The sequence below is a fragment of the Alligator mississippiensis genome, chromosome 5 (genome assembly GCF_030867095.1).
Source record: "Alligator mississippiensis isolate rAllMis1 chromosome 5, rAllMis1, whole genome shotgun sequence".
In the NCBI taxonomy this organism is placed as follows: domain Eukaryota; kingdom Metazoa; phylum Chordata; order Crocodylia; family Alligatoridae; genus Alligator; species Alligator mississippiensis.
The window spans coordinates 28,898,196-28,911,971 of NC_081828.1; the positions used below are offsets into that span (position 1 = coordinate 28,898,196).

Here is a 13,776-nt window from a genome sequence, read left to right on the forward strand (position 1 = left end):
AAGTTTTAGCTCTGGTCTGGTCTTGTGTACAAATAGACCTCCCCCTTCAGAGGTCCAAGAGCTTCCATGGGGCTCTTCATATGCAAAATCAGCTCATATGGTTTCCAGTGCAGATATGGGACAATAGTTTGCAGTTAATATTTGAACAAAAGATGTGATGTGTCAATAGGGGACAGCAGGACCCATCTGTATTTTTCATACATTGCACTACTTTAGAATACAATAATTATTTTTTGACATGAGCCACAAATGATCTGTGACTATTTACTAACCTCATTAAATCAGAAAGTTGCAAGTTTTGTTACTGAATGGGCAAGTGGCCATCTAATCAGCAGATATTAAATTAGTTCTTGGAAACTGTTCTTTATAATCATTATTCAGGTAAATAGCATTTTCTTACTGGTGCAGTCATCTTGAGTGCAATGGAATTCCTGGCATAAGCAAAGATTTCTAGATTGGGCCTCAATGCAAGGGAAATGATTGCATATGACACTTCATTCATTATCATGACATCAAGATTAAGCTTTTGGAGCACCTGAATTAAAATTTAGTTTTTATATCACCTAGTTAGAAATTTATTTATTCTTAATACATTAGCTTTCCAACTAAATATGAGATTATTGGAAATACAGTGAAAGTATTCATATTATAGATGTACACATGTGTATCTAGCTAGATCCATGTCTGTTTATGAATTCAGTAATAAGCTCACCTCATAACCTGGAATTCCTGGCTCTCCTTCAGGTCCCATTTCTCCTAAATGTCCCTATTAATAAACAGCAGTAGAGAAATAAATACATTCTTTTAAGATATTGTGACAAAAAATGCTTTTAAAAAAGCATGTGTATTTTTAAAAGGAAGCTTTATTGTTTAAAACACCAGACTTTGAAAATGAACTCTCTTTACTCCATTAGTTACATGATGCTGTTCTTCTGTTTACTACAGAAACATCCAGTCAAACATCTTCCAACCTGGATGCCTGATATGAGGTTCCCAAATCCATTTTTAGGCACTTAAAGGAGAGTATCTAATTTTAAAAGTGCTGAAGACCCCAAATCCCTGCAGCAGTTAATGGAAGCTGTAAGTGCTCATCATGTTTGAAAACCAGGAGCCTAAATGGGGATTTAGACTCTTTAGTTTAGGTGACCATATGTAAAAATGTTGGCTGCTAGCAATGTATTTGTTTAGTTCACTCCTTCTGTGTGCAGATACATGGTAATGCCACTGAAGTGAAGCGTATTTCCAAGACTTTCATCAGGGTGTAGGACAGGATTTGGCACTGGGATGCTCAGATTTGTGAGTTAATTGTTAGACACAGTTTCCTCTTTGTATAGAGAAAGTTTGATTTGTGGTCTAACAAGTTTAAGGTGGTCACTTATAAATATCCTTCATTAACACATTCAGTGCATAGGTTAGGCTAGGATTTAGGGTAGCTGTGTGATGACAATAGGCAGAGCAGAATTAGACAGTTAGACAATCAGAGAGAACTGCCAGTCTGTTCCAGCAGCCTCACTAAACAAATTCTCTTTCATACAGAGATCTGTCTATTCCCTTATATGAGAGATGCTATGCCTCTACACTGGAAATATTACTTCTTAAAATAAACATGTACTGCACTAACCAATGGACCTCTAGTTCCTCTTGCACCTTTAGGACCAATTTCTCCAGGGTGGCCAGGATCTCCTGGGGGTCCAGTCTCTCCTGGGGGTCCTAGCTGGCCCTTCTCCCCCTGTAGGAGTTATTTTATTAAAATAAATCAGTAGAGAGAAAGAAATAGTTCAAATACCAGTTTATATTTAACAAACAACTTGGATTTACTATTATTCAAAAAGAATATATTTTTTTCAAATATTTTTATCCTTTAACAGTACTTTTTAAAAACAATATAACTAGAAAGGAGATGATTATACTGATAATTCACCACAGTTTTCTAGTTATTTCTTTTATTTTAACCAAAGCTTTATATTTTTATACTACAACTCATGGGCCTGAACTGCAAAATTCACATCCAGATCCTGATGTAAATTTCCCCAGTATTTTAAGAGGCCGGGTGTAATGGTGCAGGCTCCTATTACAATAACAATTACTGGGGCTGGTGGCAAAAAAAACTTTGTCTAGTTTTAGGGCAAAGTGAGAGATGAGATGCAGAACGCTTGTTTTATGCTAAGTCTTAACATGTTTGAATCTGTAGCATGAAGCTAAGAGTAAGGCAGCAAAAACCTTTCTGTGACCTCGGATCCATCATCACCAAGTGATTTTAAAAAATTCTTATTTTAATACTAATTCACATCACAGACAAAAAGGAAGAAAGGAAAACAAGAAAGATGAAAAAGACATTACCTTTTTCCCTGGACGACCTCTTTGACCTGGATTTCCTGGAGTACCTTCCGGACCCTGCATATTTGTCATGGAGGGAGAAACAGATGTTCAAACAGGACTCTAAAATATGTCTAAACTTTACTTCGAATTGGACATTCTAAGTGCGGCTTTTCTCTCTTACAGATGTGGGTGGAAAAATATCATTAACCTTGGCTGCGAGCAAATTCTAACAGGGTATATCATGTCAGAGAACAATGAAGTAACTAAGTACCAGTTTTTACCAAACCGGTGAAAAAGTGTTGAAACAGCAAAAGACTTGTCTGGAAAGAAAATGTTATGGCAGGAATAAAATTCCTTCTAGTCATCTCACTAGTGAAGTACAATATTGAGGCAGGGGAAAACAAAATTGGGAACATAAGGATCCATAGTTAAAAGGAGCCCTAGTGAGAACAGTCATCTTCATACAGATCTCACTGTAGGACTAGATGCCAGGCAACATTATCCACAACACCTTGCTGCCGATTAGCTAGCAATCCTGACTGGGGGCCAACAAGGGAGAACCTGAACCTTAGACCTATACTCTGTTCTCAGCTATTCAGATAACTTCAAAACATGATCTCACAAAAGCATGAGGTGCCAGGATCTCACTCGGCAGTTTGTCATTTCACTTTAGCTAGAAAGCCCAATGATTAAAGCCGACTGCATGTGGGGAAAGAAGGTTAGGTTTCTTCTTTTAGAGGAGATGGAAAAGTGGTGGTGAATATCCAGGACCAATGTAGATTAAAGCCATCTTTCACTTTCCTCTTCTTTGTTTAGATGTGAGTCCAAAATGAAACTGTTGTTTTGAGGTTTGAGGGTGTTAATGTATTAGTCCAAACTTTATGGCTTGTTCTCATTCCTATAATGAAGCCAAATTAACAGCCACACTCTAAAACAGTGTTTCCCAAACATACCAGAGGCACACTTATTTTCTGTATTAAAATTGGCAGCACATATCACTTACGTTCAGGAAAGTGTGTGCGCATGGGCATGCGTGCACGCGTGCACACACACACACACACACTTCAAAATAACATGCAAAATTGAATAGCAATTTTTCCAATACATTACATATAAAACATTTGTATGTATAATTATTGTATGTATAATTTAGTTTTTAGTTTAACAAAGTATAAAACAGGACATTTTTGGGGAGGGCTCCATGGAGCTTAGTGCAGCTCCCAGCTGCCTGTGATTGGCTGGACCTAAGAAGGGAAGGGAAGGGGAAGGAAGGGAATGGAGCTGGGCGGATGGGCCCTTACCTGTCCAGTGAGGGGGCACAGCATGTGTGCAGAGCAGGCACAGCAAAGCAAGGTGTTGAGTGTTTAGATGTGCAGCCCAGAATGCAGGCTGGCAGGGGCATTTTACAGGTGTCCAGTCCTGGTGCCACTGCTGCTTCTCCAAGCCCCCAGCTGTGATATGCATGCAGCTTCCAGCCACTGGGGAGCTGTGCCGGGATGAGACATTTGCAAATTGCCACTGTTGCACCCTGCAGATGTGGCCTCGCCATGCTCTACTCTGTGCTCTGCCCTGAACACATGCTGTGCCCCCCCAGCTTAACACACAAAAAGGAAAAAAGAAAACTATAATTTTTCATGGCACACTGTTCCCAATCTCATGGCACACCCTTTGGGAATCACTGCTCCAAACACTAAGAGAATTTTAGGAAGTGCATACAGGGAAGGAAAGAGTGTATTGTGATGGCCTTTGAAAGATGTAGATGAGCAAATGAAGAATCTTCAGCTAAACCACATCCTCCAGACAGGTATGTTGAGTACAGCCAATCAAAAAGCCTGAGGCTGAATTGATTCAATCTTTGCAGGTTAGTCTAAGCTGCAAAGATTGAATCAATAAGCAAATGAACAGACATTAACTTTTGATTCAGAAAATGCAGCCACATGCTTGCAGTGGCTCAAGCCAGAACCCCAGGGGGCTCTAGAGCATGGCTTTCTGGCATGTAGCCAGCATGGACTGTGTGTTTGCTTCCTCTTTCTGCTGCCCCAGAGGTATCTGGGATTTGAAGTCCAGACTCACAGAAGCAGGACTCTGCAGGGTTGCTCATCATTTCCTCTTCTTGCTTCCAGGTACCTCTGGGATTTGGAGACCACAGTTGCAGTCAGCACTAAGCAAGCAGGCAGGGCAGCTTCATACTCAGGGGAAGGGAAGTTTAAACCCTCTCCCAGGGTGGTAACATGCTGGGATGCTGGGGGACTCTGATTTAATTTGAACCAGGAAGGGGTCTGGGATAGAAGTTTCATAAACTGGTTTGACCTAAATCAGTTAATCATTTACATTCAACCAGGTTTGTCTTAAACCAGTTACAGCCTTTTTGAAACTGTTTTATGTACACTGAACTTCTATTCTGTTACAGGTTTAAACCAGTTTCTGATCACTTAAACTGGTTTTGTGTAACTTCTGTCCCTAGCTGTAATCATTAAATTGGTCTAGCTTACTGAGGCACAACAGGACTTTGCTGACAATCAAATTATATAATATTAACATATGCTGAAGCTGCACTAGATGGGGGACTATTTCAATATTTTAAAGCAGTGCAAACATAGGACATTTAAAGTTCCAGATTCTTCAACAGTGTGCTACTGCTGGAACACAAGTTAAACTTATTTGGTTCTTTAATAGCTGGAGGGCACAGAATGGACGGCACAGCGTATTTTCTTTCATTTGGTTCCAAATCATAGGTGCCAAAAGAATCCTTGAGGGATACAGATCATGCCTAGTAGCCCTTCAGAGGATACAGTGCTTGAAGACAGTACATGCATTCTTTGACAGCTTGCCCTCCAAATCTATGTTTACTTAGAAGCCATGCTTCACTGAAACAGGAAGTTTTAAGGGAGGAAAATATCATGAGAATACAATTTTTTTGGTAAAGGAAGATATCTATGCTCTAAAAAGCCAGTTTTAGTTGCATTTAATTTCTAAAAAAGTAGATTGAACAAGTAAATTTTAGTTCCTGGGCACAAAATTGCATAGGAGAATATTCACCGTTTGTCAAAATCTCCATCATCTGACGCTCTTGCCAGGTAAGAGATGATTTTTTTTTTTTTTAAAGGTGCTATAATTTGACTGATGTACTTGAATAAGCCATTTTGATGCCCTATTTTAGCTATCTGTAGCTCCTTATGGCAGTGTAATGTTTGGATCAGACTTTTACTGAAGTGTTAAAGTGTAATCCTATTTTCAGATAGATTTAAATGTACTTCTTTTACACCCCTTCCTTGGGCTCACCTTCTCCATCACATCAAACAAACTGCTTGTCTTTACTCTCAGGACTTTCAGGGCCTATCTTTACTTGATCATTTTTCATACATTACTGAGTGATTAACTCCTGCCTTAAATGGGCCAATGTATGGCAGTGAGAACTCCCTGACCAGCCACAGTGCTGGTTTCCCCACCTGCCTCTGAGCACGCTGCCTACCTGTCTCTCCTGCCATGCCTTGTTGTAATTAATTATAATGTTAATTAAGGCAGGAGGCTGCCCATTTCTTCCCTGATGCCAGGGGGTGCTATCTGCAGCTCCATTCCTCCCCTACACTGCAGCCCAAGCCTTGCATATGGCATCTGGTTGATAGTGCTCCTGGCCTACAGCTGGACCAAGCTTAGCCCTTGTTGTCAGGCCACAGACATGCACATTCATACCGTCCTCCTCTTACTAGGGCCTCACACACTCCACCTCATCTCACAGGGTCTCTTACACACATCGACAACTTACAATGCCTTGCTCCCTCTTTGAGTGGGCCTCTTTGGCCAATAGGCTTTAGCTAGCTCATATCTTGGGTAGCAGACATACCATGTTTTGGGTCTCTCCCACAACCCTCACCAGGTAGTGGCCAGCCAATTACCCAACCGGGTCCAAGCTTGCCCTGCCCCTCCCGGGGCCACTCTATACTTTCAGACCTACTGGGCTCCCAGCCCTCTGGTTTTCTCCCCCCACTGGGGCCCCTCATCTTTGCTCTCTCACTGGGGCTCCACACCGCCCCCTCACTGGGGCTGTGGGGCTTCCTTCCCTGGTGGGCTCAGGTGGCCGTAGCCATGCCTAGCCCCAACTACCTCTCCTTGGGGTCTTGCACCCCACAGGACTCAGGCAGCTGCAGCTGTGCTTGGCCCCAACTATCTTTGATGTTAGATGATACACCCGAAGGTGAACACTGGGGTTAAGGTGCCCCAACCCACCTTTCACCGTGGTGGTAACTGGCCTGGAGTTTCCTGGGGGCTCCCATGCTACTAAGAGCCCCACCAGGCCACCCACTCCTGGCAGGGTGCAGTTTTAGGTCATGCCCAGGACCAGGAGCCCCCAAACCATCCCCTACAGCTCCTGCCCTTACCTCCAGGATGTTGCATGCAGCCTTGCAGCCAGGTGATGTTACTGCCTCACCTGCCAGCAGGGACTGCTCTGTTTATATAGGTGGCCAGAATTCTATAATGGCTACCACAATCAAGCACCTGCTGGCTGCTTTGCTCCACTCTTAAAGTGATAGGCACCAACAGTGCCCTGCCACATCCACCCCCCTTAATATAGTTCCTGGGGGAGGTTTCCCCTGCTACTCCGCCAAAGCAGGCTCCCCTCAAAGCCTGTGAAAGCCCTCGAGTGGCAAGTACACCCAAAGGTGCTCCACCACAATAATATCAGCTAACATTATCCTTTACCTAGATTTTTCTTGTGCTTCCTGCCTGCTGGAAACACCTGGAAAGCTACTTGGACAGGACAGGACAGGACAGGACTGAACACTTGGATTGTGTTCCTTCTAATTCTCCTTTGCCATGATGCCTACATTGGTATGCCTACATTGTATACCTTGACTTCCAAAAGGTCTTTGAGCTGGTATCCCATGATGTTCTCACAGGAAAATTGGAGGATTGAGGGCTTAACTGCTCAACAGTTAGGTGGGTACAAAGCTGGCTGTGGGGTAGGACCCAGGGAGTTCCAATGAATGGATCTGTGTTGTTCTGGTGAGAAGTGGCCAGTGGTTTCTCGCAGGGGTTGGTGCTTTGTCCAGTTCTTTTCAACATCTTTATCAATGATTTGGATGTGGGAGTGAAGAGCTCACTGGCCAAGTTTGCAGATGACACCAAGTTATGGGGGAGTGTGGTTACACTTGAAGATAGACTGCAGATACAGACAGACCTAGACAGGCTAGCAGATTGGGTGGATTGGAGCCAGATGAAGTTCAGCATTGAGAGGTGTAAAGTGCTTCATCTGGGAATGAACAATCCCCAAAATACTCAGGAACCTACTAGGCACTATATGATAGCAATGCAAATAAGCTAAGATTTGCATTCACTATTACTTTACTGCCTCCATTTTTTATTTTATGCATTTTATGCTTGCTTCTACCCTTATAAGTGACTTTTAAGCTAGAAGCTGCTTTCTTCTGCAAGAAAAAAATAAGCCAGAGCTGACCTGGCAATGTCAGCAGTGGATACCAATGCTACTTTTGGGCTACTTGGCACAAGCTGTTTGTGAACCCAAGAGACTATCTCTTAACATTTGCAATTCCATTTTAGTCAGGTAGGGGAATGTGTGATCTCATGGAATGTTTATTTTATCATTTTCATTAGCACCTAGCACTGGGACTGGCTCTGGAGTGGACTTAGCAAGGCATAGCATAGAAAAAATGTTTAAAAGGAATGAAAACATTTTAAACAAAGGTTGTATCAAAAATAAAAATAGCTTTCAATGCATAAATCACAAGTAAAACTCTAAATATTTTGTATCTTTTGTTAATGGTTTTCAAATTGGATATTTTTCAGTTAAGAATAAAAAACAAAGGCTATTTTCTCTTCTATTTAAGAAAGTCTTATTTCTCTTTATACAAATACAGTACTATTTCTCATTGATGGAGGCATAAGGATGATGTTAACAAAGGTCCAAATGGGCATAACTAGGTAAAGAGCAAGTCTCCTATAAAAATATTTGTTGCTGTTTTCCATGAAATTAACAACAAGAAATGCAGTAATCATGTATTTGGTAGATGCCTAACAGTCTACTCTAGGTCATTCTGAAAGTAGTTGAGGAGGGCAGCCAACATCACTCCATGTAACCTTGCTGACAACTCAGAAGGACTGCCTCAAGAAGACGGAGGTAGCCAAACACCCATTCACACCTTAGCTCCTCTAGGTGATGTTGGATGAAGCAGTGTTAAAGTTGGAGTGGCTTTTACTACTTTGATATCCATCCTGGCTTGTCCATACCTAACAATTAGGAAGTAACAGCTGTTGCCCTTATGAAACATCTCCAAATGTACATAAGGGCTGTGCAAAGCTTTGGTTGCTGATTCGATTCAGTGGAGATTTGGCCCGATTCGAAAGCTGAATTTCCGAATCAAATCTGGAGATCCTTTAATCTTTCCGAATTGAACTGGAACCCTCCAAGTTGATTTGGAGAGATTCGATGATTCAGACATAGACACAGCTTTAAATGTTTTTTCTACATACCTCAAGGTACCAGGAGGCTCGTGAATGCTGAGATGCTGGGGGTGGATGGAGAGTCCCGTGGGAGCATGGGGGAGTCCCCTGCGTGCTTGGCAGTGGGCCCGGGCCTGCTGTGGAGCATGCAGGGACCCTCCCCACCCCCTCGCTTGGCAACTGGTGCCTCCTGGGTCTGGGGGGGCAACTGGGGTCTCCCCGTGGCCAACTGCCAAGCTGGAGAGGGTGCGGGGGAGGCAGCGGGGGTTCCCCACACACTCGGAGGTGGACCCGAAGTGGACTGGAAGTGCTTTTGGTTTGCTTCCAGGTCCACTGCTGAGCACGCGGGGGGAGCCCTCTGCACTCCTGTGGGACTCTCCATCCTCCCCATCATTGCAGCGTTTACAAGCCACACCTGGTATCTTGAGGTATGTAGAAAAAACATTTAAATCTATATCTAGGGCCGAATCACTGATTTTCCGAATCAGCATCGAATCTTTAGTTTCAGATACAATCAAATTTAATTGGGATGGTGATCCGAATCAACCAATTGAATCACTGTCCCCGATTTGGGCTGAATACTAAACGGAATCAAATATGGCCCATTTCGCACACCCCTAATATACATGTGTCCATGCCCTGAGACAGGCTTCATACCAAGAGCAACTGGATTAGAATCACCAACTGGCTTCATATAGGCACCTCAATAGCCATCATGTGATAATAATTTTCAGATAATTCCAACCTGCTCTGGATTCAGTAGCCTGAATGGGGAAAGCTCCAGATCCCACACACAACACTGGGAAATCCAGTACTGCCGGTATCTCTGGTGCAATTTTGTGGATAAATAGGACACATTTCAATCTCCAGGCTCTCACCTCTTGCATGCATTACACTCTTTTGCAGAGGCAAGACTTTAGTTGGGTGATATCTTTTATTGGACCATCTGTATAATTGGTTAAAGTTAGACAAGCTTCTGAATGCAAGACATTCTTCTTCAGATCTAAGCTCTTTTGCAGAGCTCTTTTAGACTGTCAAGGATGACTATAAATAAGGGATCCAGGTAAGGGATAGATGACACAGAAAACAATGAAAGACCATAGGGTGGAATTTACTGCAAATTATATATTTTGTTAGTTCCTTAAAATTATTTAATACATTGAACTTGATGACAGTATCCAAATGAAGGCTGAGACTGAGGCCAGTGACTGAACTTTAACTGAGGACATATTTGAAGTAGGAGTCTTCAAGCTGTGCAGTACATGAAGTCAGGTGGACAACCATAAACATAAGGGAGAAACATTGAGGAATCAAAATCTCAAAGAGGTTTTATGTTTAAGAAATGAATGACACAGTTCTCTTCTTATAGATGCATTAAACATTGAAAAGCTGCAGGGCTGGGAAATGAGCTCATTCAAAGTTCTTTTTTGTTTGTAAGAAGTAACTCTCAACTTAGCTGTAATACTCACTGGAGTGCCCATTATACCAGGTTCACCAGGGGAACCTGTAATTCCTGGTATTCCTGTTTCTCCTTTTTCACCATCCTCTCCAGCTTGTCCTTGGTCTCCAGAATCACCCTATAGATTTACAGAAATATAAAGTAAGTCCCGAAGGAACTGTTCATTTATTCTGCAATATGTCACTCAAGTTCCTTTTCACTCTGCTTACCCCCAAGCCTGATCTAGAGAATATTAAAGCCAAGAAGAGTCTTTCTAGTAACTTCAGTTTGTTTTGGATCAGACTGTAAGCTAGCATCAATATTTTTTTATTCTGTTCAAATTGCCCTTTTCGGCTAGGAACAGACATTACACATAAGCCAGTTTAGGTGATCAGAAACTGGTTAAAACCTGTAACAGAACAGACATTCAGTGAACACAAACCAGTTTCAAAATGGCCAAAACTGGTTTGAGATAAACCTGGTTGAATGTAGTATCAGACTTAACTGATTTGGATCAAACCAGTTTATGCAATGTCTGTCCCAGACCCCTTGCTGGTTTAAGATAAACCAGACACCCCCAGCATCCCGGCATGCTCTCTGGGCTGGACGGGGCTCTCTGCTCCAGCCCCAGGTCTGACCCCAGTCTTCTGGTCTCTAGCCAGAGCAGGGTCTGTATTTCAAATAATCTCATGTTTAGTTGGAAACCCAGGGCTGACCCCACCCCAGGGACTGACCCTAGCAGAGACAGTGGCCAGCATGGCCCTGTTAAGGCAAAGTGGGCAGGGAGGGGGTTAATTCTTCTCTCCATCCCCTCTTCCCCCGCTGCAGCTGTGGTCAGCCTGTCTGCTGGGGAGCAGAGGGGAGGGGGCTGCAGTGGTGGCCCCTGGAGCTGGCAGACTCCAGCTGCAGAGAAGGGATGGAGGGAGGAATTAACCCTTCTCCCAGCCCCACTCACCTTAATGGGGCCAGGGTGGGGAGGGGGGACTCTATGAGGTGCTAGATGGGGACTTCCTCCTCCTCCTCCCCCCCACCCCCATTGCTGCAGGGCTGGGATGGGGGGCTCCATGTGATGCTGCCCAACTGGGGGCTGGGGGGAGGGGCGCTCTGTTCCATGCTGGGGGAAACTCTTCCCCCTCCTCCTCCTCCCCACAAAGGGGCAGCAGGAGTGCCGAGCTCAGCTTGGCACAGTATTTGTGTGGGGTGTGAGGGAGGGTGGGGGTGTAGGGATCCCCACACTCTTCCCAAGGCATGCAGCCCCCAATTCTTGGCAGCAGCAGCAGACTTGGAGGTCAAGGTGCTCATGGCTGGCACTGCTGGCATGGCGGGGAGCTGCAGGGATAGAAGCAGCTGGGCAGGCTATGCAGGGATGCACTTCTCACCCCCAGCACAGCACTGGCTGCCTCTGTCACTGCTCTGTGCTGTGCCTGCAGCTCTGCACTCAAAGAGGGGAAGCCCTGCACTGGACTCTGTCCAGAAGCAGGGGGCAGGGCTCCCTCCACTCCCAGCAGAGTGCAGTACCTGCACAATGGGGAGTGAGGGAAGCAGCTGGCTCCAGTGCGGGGCTTCCCCTGTTGCAGGCTTAGGTTCAGGGAGCAGACTTCTTACTAGGGTGATCCAACTTTGCATTACCTCCAGTTCAGTACCATGCCTGGAAGGCACACTGGAGTCCATGAATGGCTAGGTAATAGCTAATCTTTGATAATTTTACATTAGGTTTATGAAACAGCACTAGATTTTAGTTTTTAGCTATATCACTATACCATCTATTATGAATAATGAAGACTACCTTTGAGCCATCTATCCCTTGAGTACCATCTTCTCCTGGAGGTCCTGGTCCACCCTAATTGTGAGCAGAAATTAAAAAAAAGTTATGGCTCTCTCTTAAGTATCTGAAGAAGTTCCTTCTAAGGGAACAGAGTTGCCTTTAAAGAACACAAACTTTCTGTATGTGTTACTGCTATTGTCTGAATTTTTCAGACAGATTTTATGTTGGGAATAAATCAGAACCCTGTAAATCTGAAAAAGTAAAATCTCAAAGGCTGATCAGTTGTACCTCAGCATCACAACCAAAACTTACCATGAAAACTCACCACTTAACAACAGTAACCACACCGTGATATTTTGGATACCACAGTAGTTAGTAGGGCTGTGCGAAATTTCAACGGGTGTTTCGTTTCAAAGCTGTTTCGACACATTTTGAGCTCGAAACAGCGAAATTGAAACAAAACAAAAGGCTTAAAAATGAAACAAGAGCACTCAAAACGTTTTGAAAGTTTTGTTAATTTTTGAGTTTCAAAGCTGGGCTTGCTGCAGCTAAACAGAAACTGAGGAGAGGGAGAGGAGGGAAGGACTGCTTTGTGATACTGACATCTAGCTCCCTGTTCAATTCTCCAGCTCTCTGATCATTTTCCCAGCTCTTCCAGGGGGGCGTTAGTCCCCAGTCTGTGTGTGGGGTTTCAGCAGGCTGCCACTGAAACTGCAGCGTGCAGATCTGGGGGGCTATGCCCCCACAGGAAGAGCAAGGGGAGCAATCAGAGAGCTGGGGGAAGTGAACCAGGAGCTGGGGGAATGTTCAGGTCCCTGAACATTCCCCCGGTTCCCCATTGGATTCCCCAGATCCCTGATTGTTCCCCCAGGTCTCTGATCACTTCCCCCAGCTCTTCCTGGGGGGCCACCGGCACCAGCTGCAATGGGAGGGCTGCGGGCTGGGGAGCTGTGCCGGGGTCTTCCCTACAGAGCTCAGCCCAGCGGTGGGATAGCCAGTGGCAGAGCTGCTCTGAGCACAGTTCTAGCTCTGAGTGCAGCCCTGGCTCTCCCCCACCTCCCGCCATCAGGCTCAGTTCTGTGGGGCTGGCAGAGCTGCTTGGAGTGCAGCCCAGTGGCAGGAGGGGAGGGAAAGCCAGGACTGCACTCTGAGTGGCTCCACCAGCCCCATGGAGCTCAGCCTGCCCTCCAGGTGCTGCCACTGAGTGCTGGGAAGAGCCTGGTGCCACCCCTGCTGCAGCCCCAGGAGCGGCAGATGCCACCTGCTTGCAACCACTGGGCTGTATCATGCCCCAAACCCCCAGGCACAGTGCAGCCCAGCGGCTGCAGGCATGCGGCACCCGCTGCTCCCAGGGCTGTAGCAGGGGTGGCACTGGGCTCTCCCCAGAGCTTGTGGCAGGTCGCAGCAATGAAAGGGGGGCTGCTGCCACCCCAAAATTTGCTGTAGCCTCCTTCACCTGCCCTCCCAATGCTACCATGAAGTGTGGGCCTCCTGGGGTGCGCAGGATCCCGGATCTGCATGCAGTATGACAGGAGGTTCCGGTTGCTGCCTGGGGCCAGCGGTAGCACTAGCCTGCCCAGCACCAGTCCCAGGCAGCAGGGGCAGCCTCCTGTCATCCCACATGCAGATCTGGGGGACCACACCCCCAGGAGGAGTCTGGCACAGCCCCACAGCCCTCCTGGGGCTGCAGGCCCCCAGATCTGCATGCGGGATGACAGGAGGCTGCTGCTGCCGGCAAGTGATACAAGTTTTGCTTTCAACTGTTTGAGGTGCAGTTTCTCAAAAACCCCGGCAC

General features: G+C 45.3%; 1 protein-coding gene across 7 annotated transcripts in view; it reads right to left on the reverse strand.

The window, feature by feature from the left end:
• The window catches only part of COL24A1 (collagen type XXIV alpha 1 chain), a 286,537-nt gene that overhangs the window by 49,396 nt on the left and 223,365 nt on the right, over positions 1-13,776 (reverse strand). For all 7 annotated transcript variants that reach the window (XM_059728018.1, XM_059728017.1, XM_059728015.1 and 4 more), the window contains 5 exons: positions 12,003-12,056; positions 10,248-10,355; positions 2,341-2,394; positions 1,622-1,729; positions 713-766 (listed from right to left, as the gene is read on the reverse strand). In XM_059728018.1, coding sequence (XP_059584001.1) covers positions 713-766; positions 1,622-1,729; positions 2,341-2,394; positions 10,248-10,355; positions 12,003-12,056 — 378 coding nt within the window. The remainder of the gene's footprint in view (positions 1-712; positions 767-1,621; positions 1,730-2,340; positions 2,395-10,247; positions 10,356-12,002; positions 12,057-13,776) is intronic.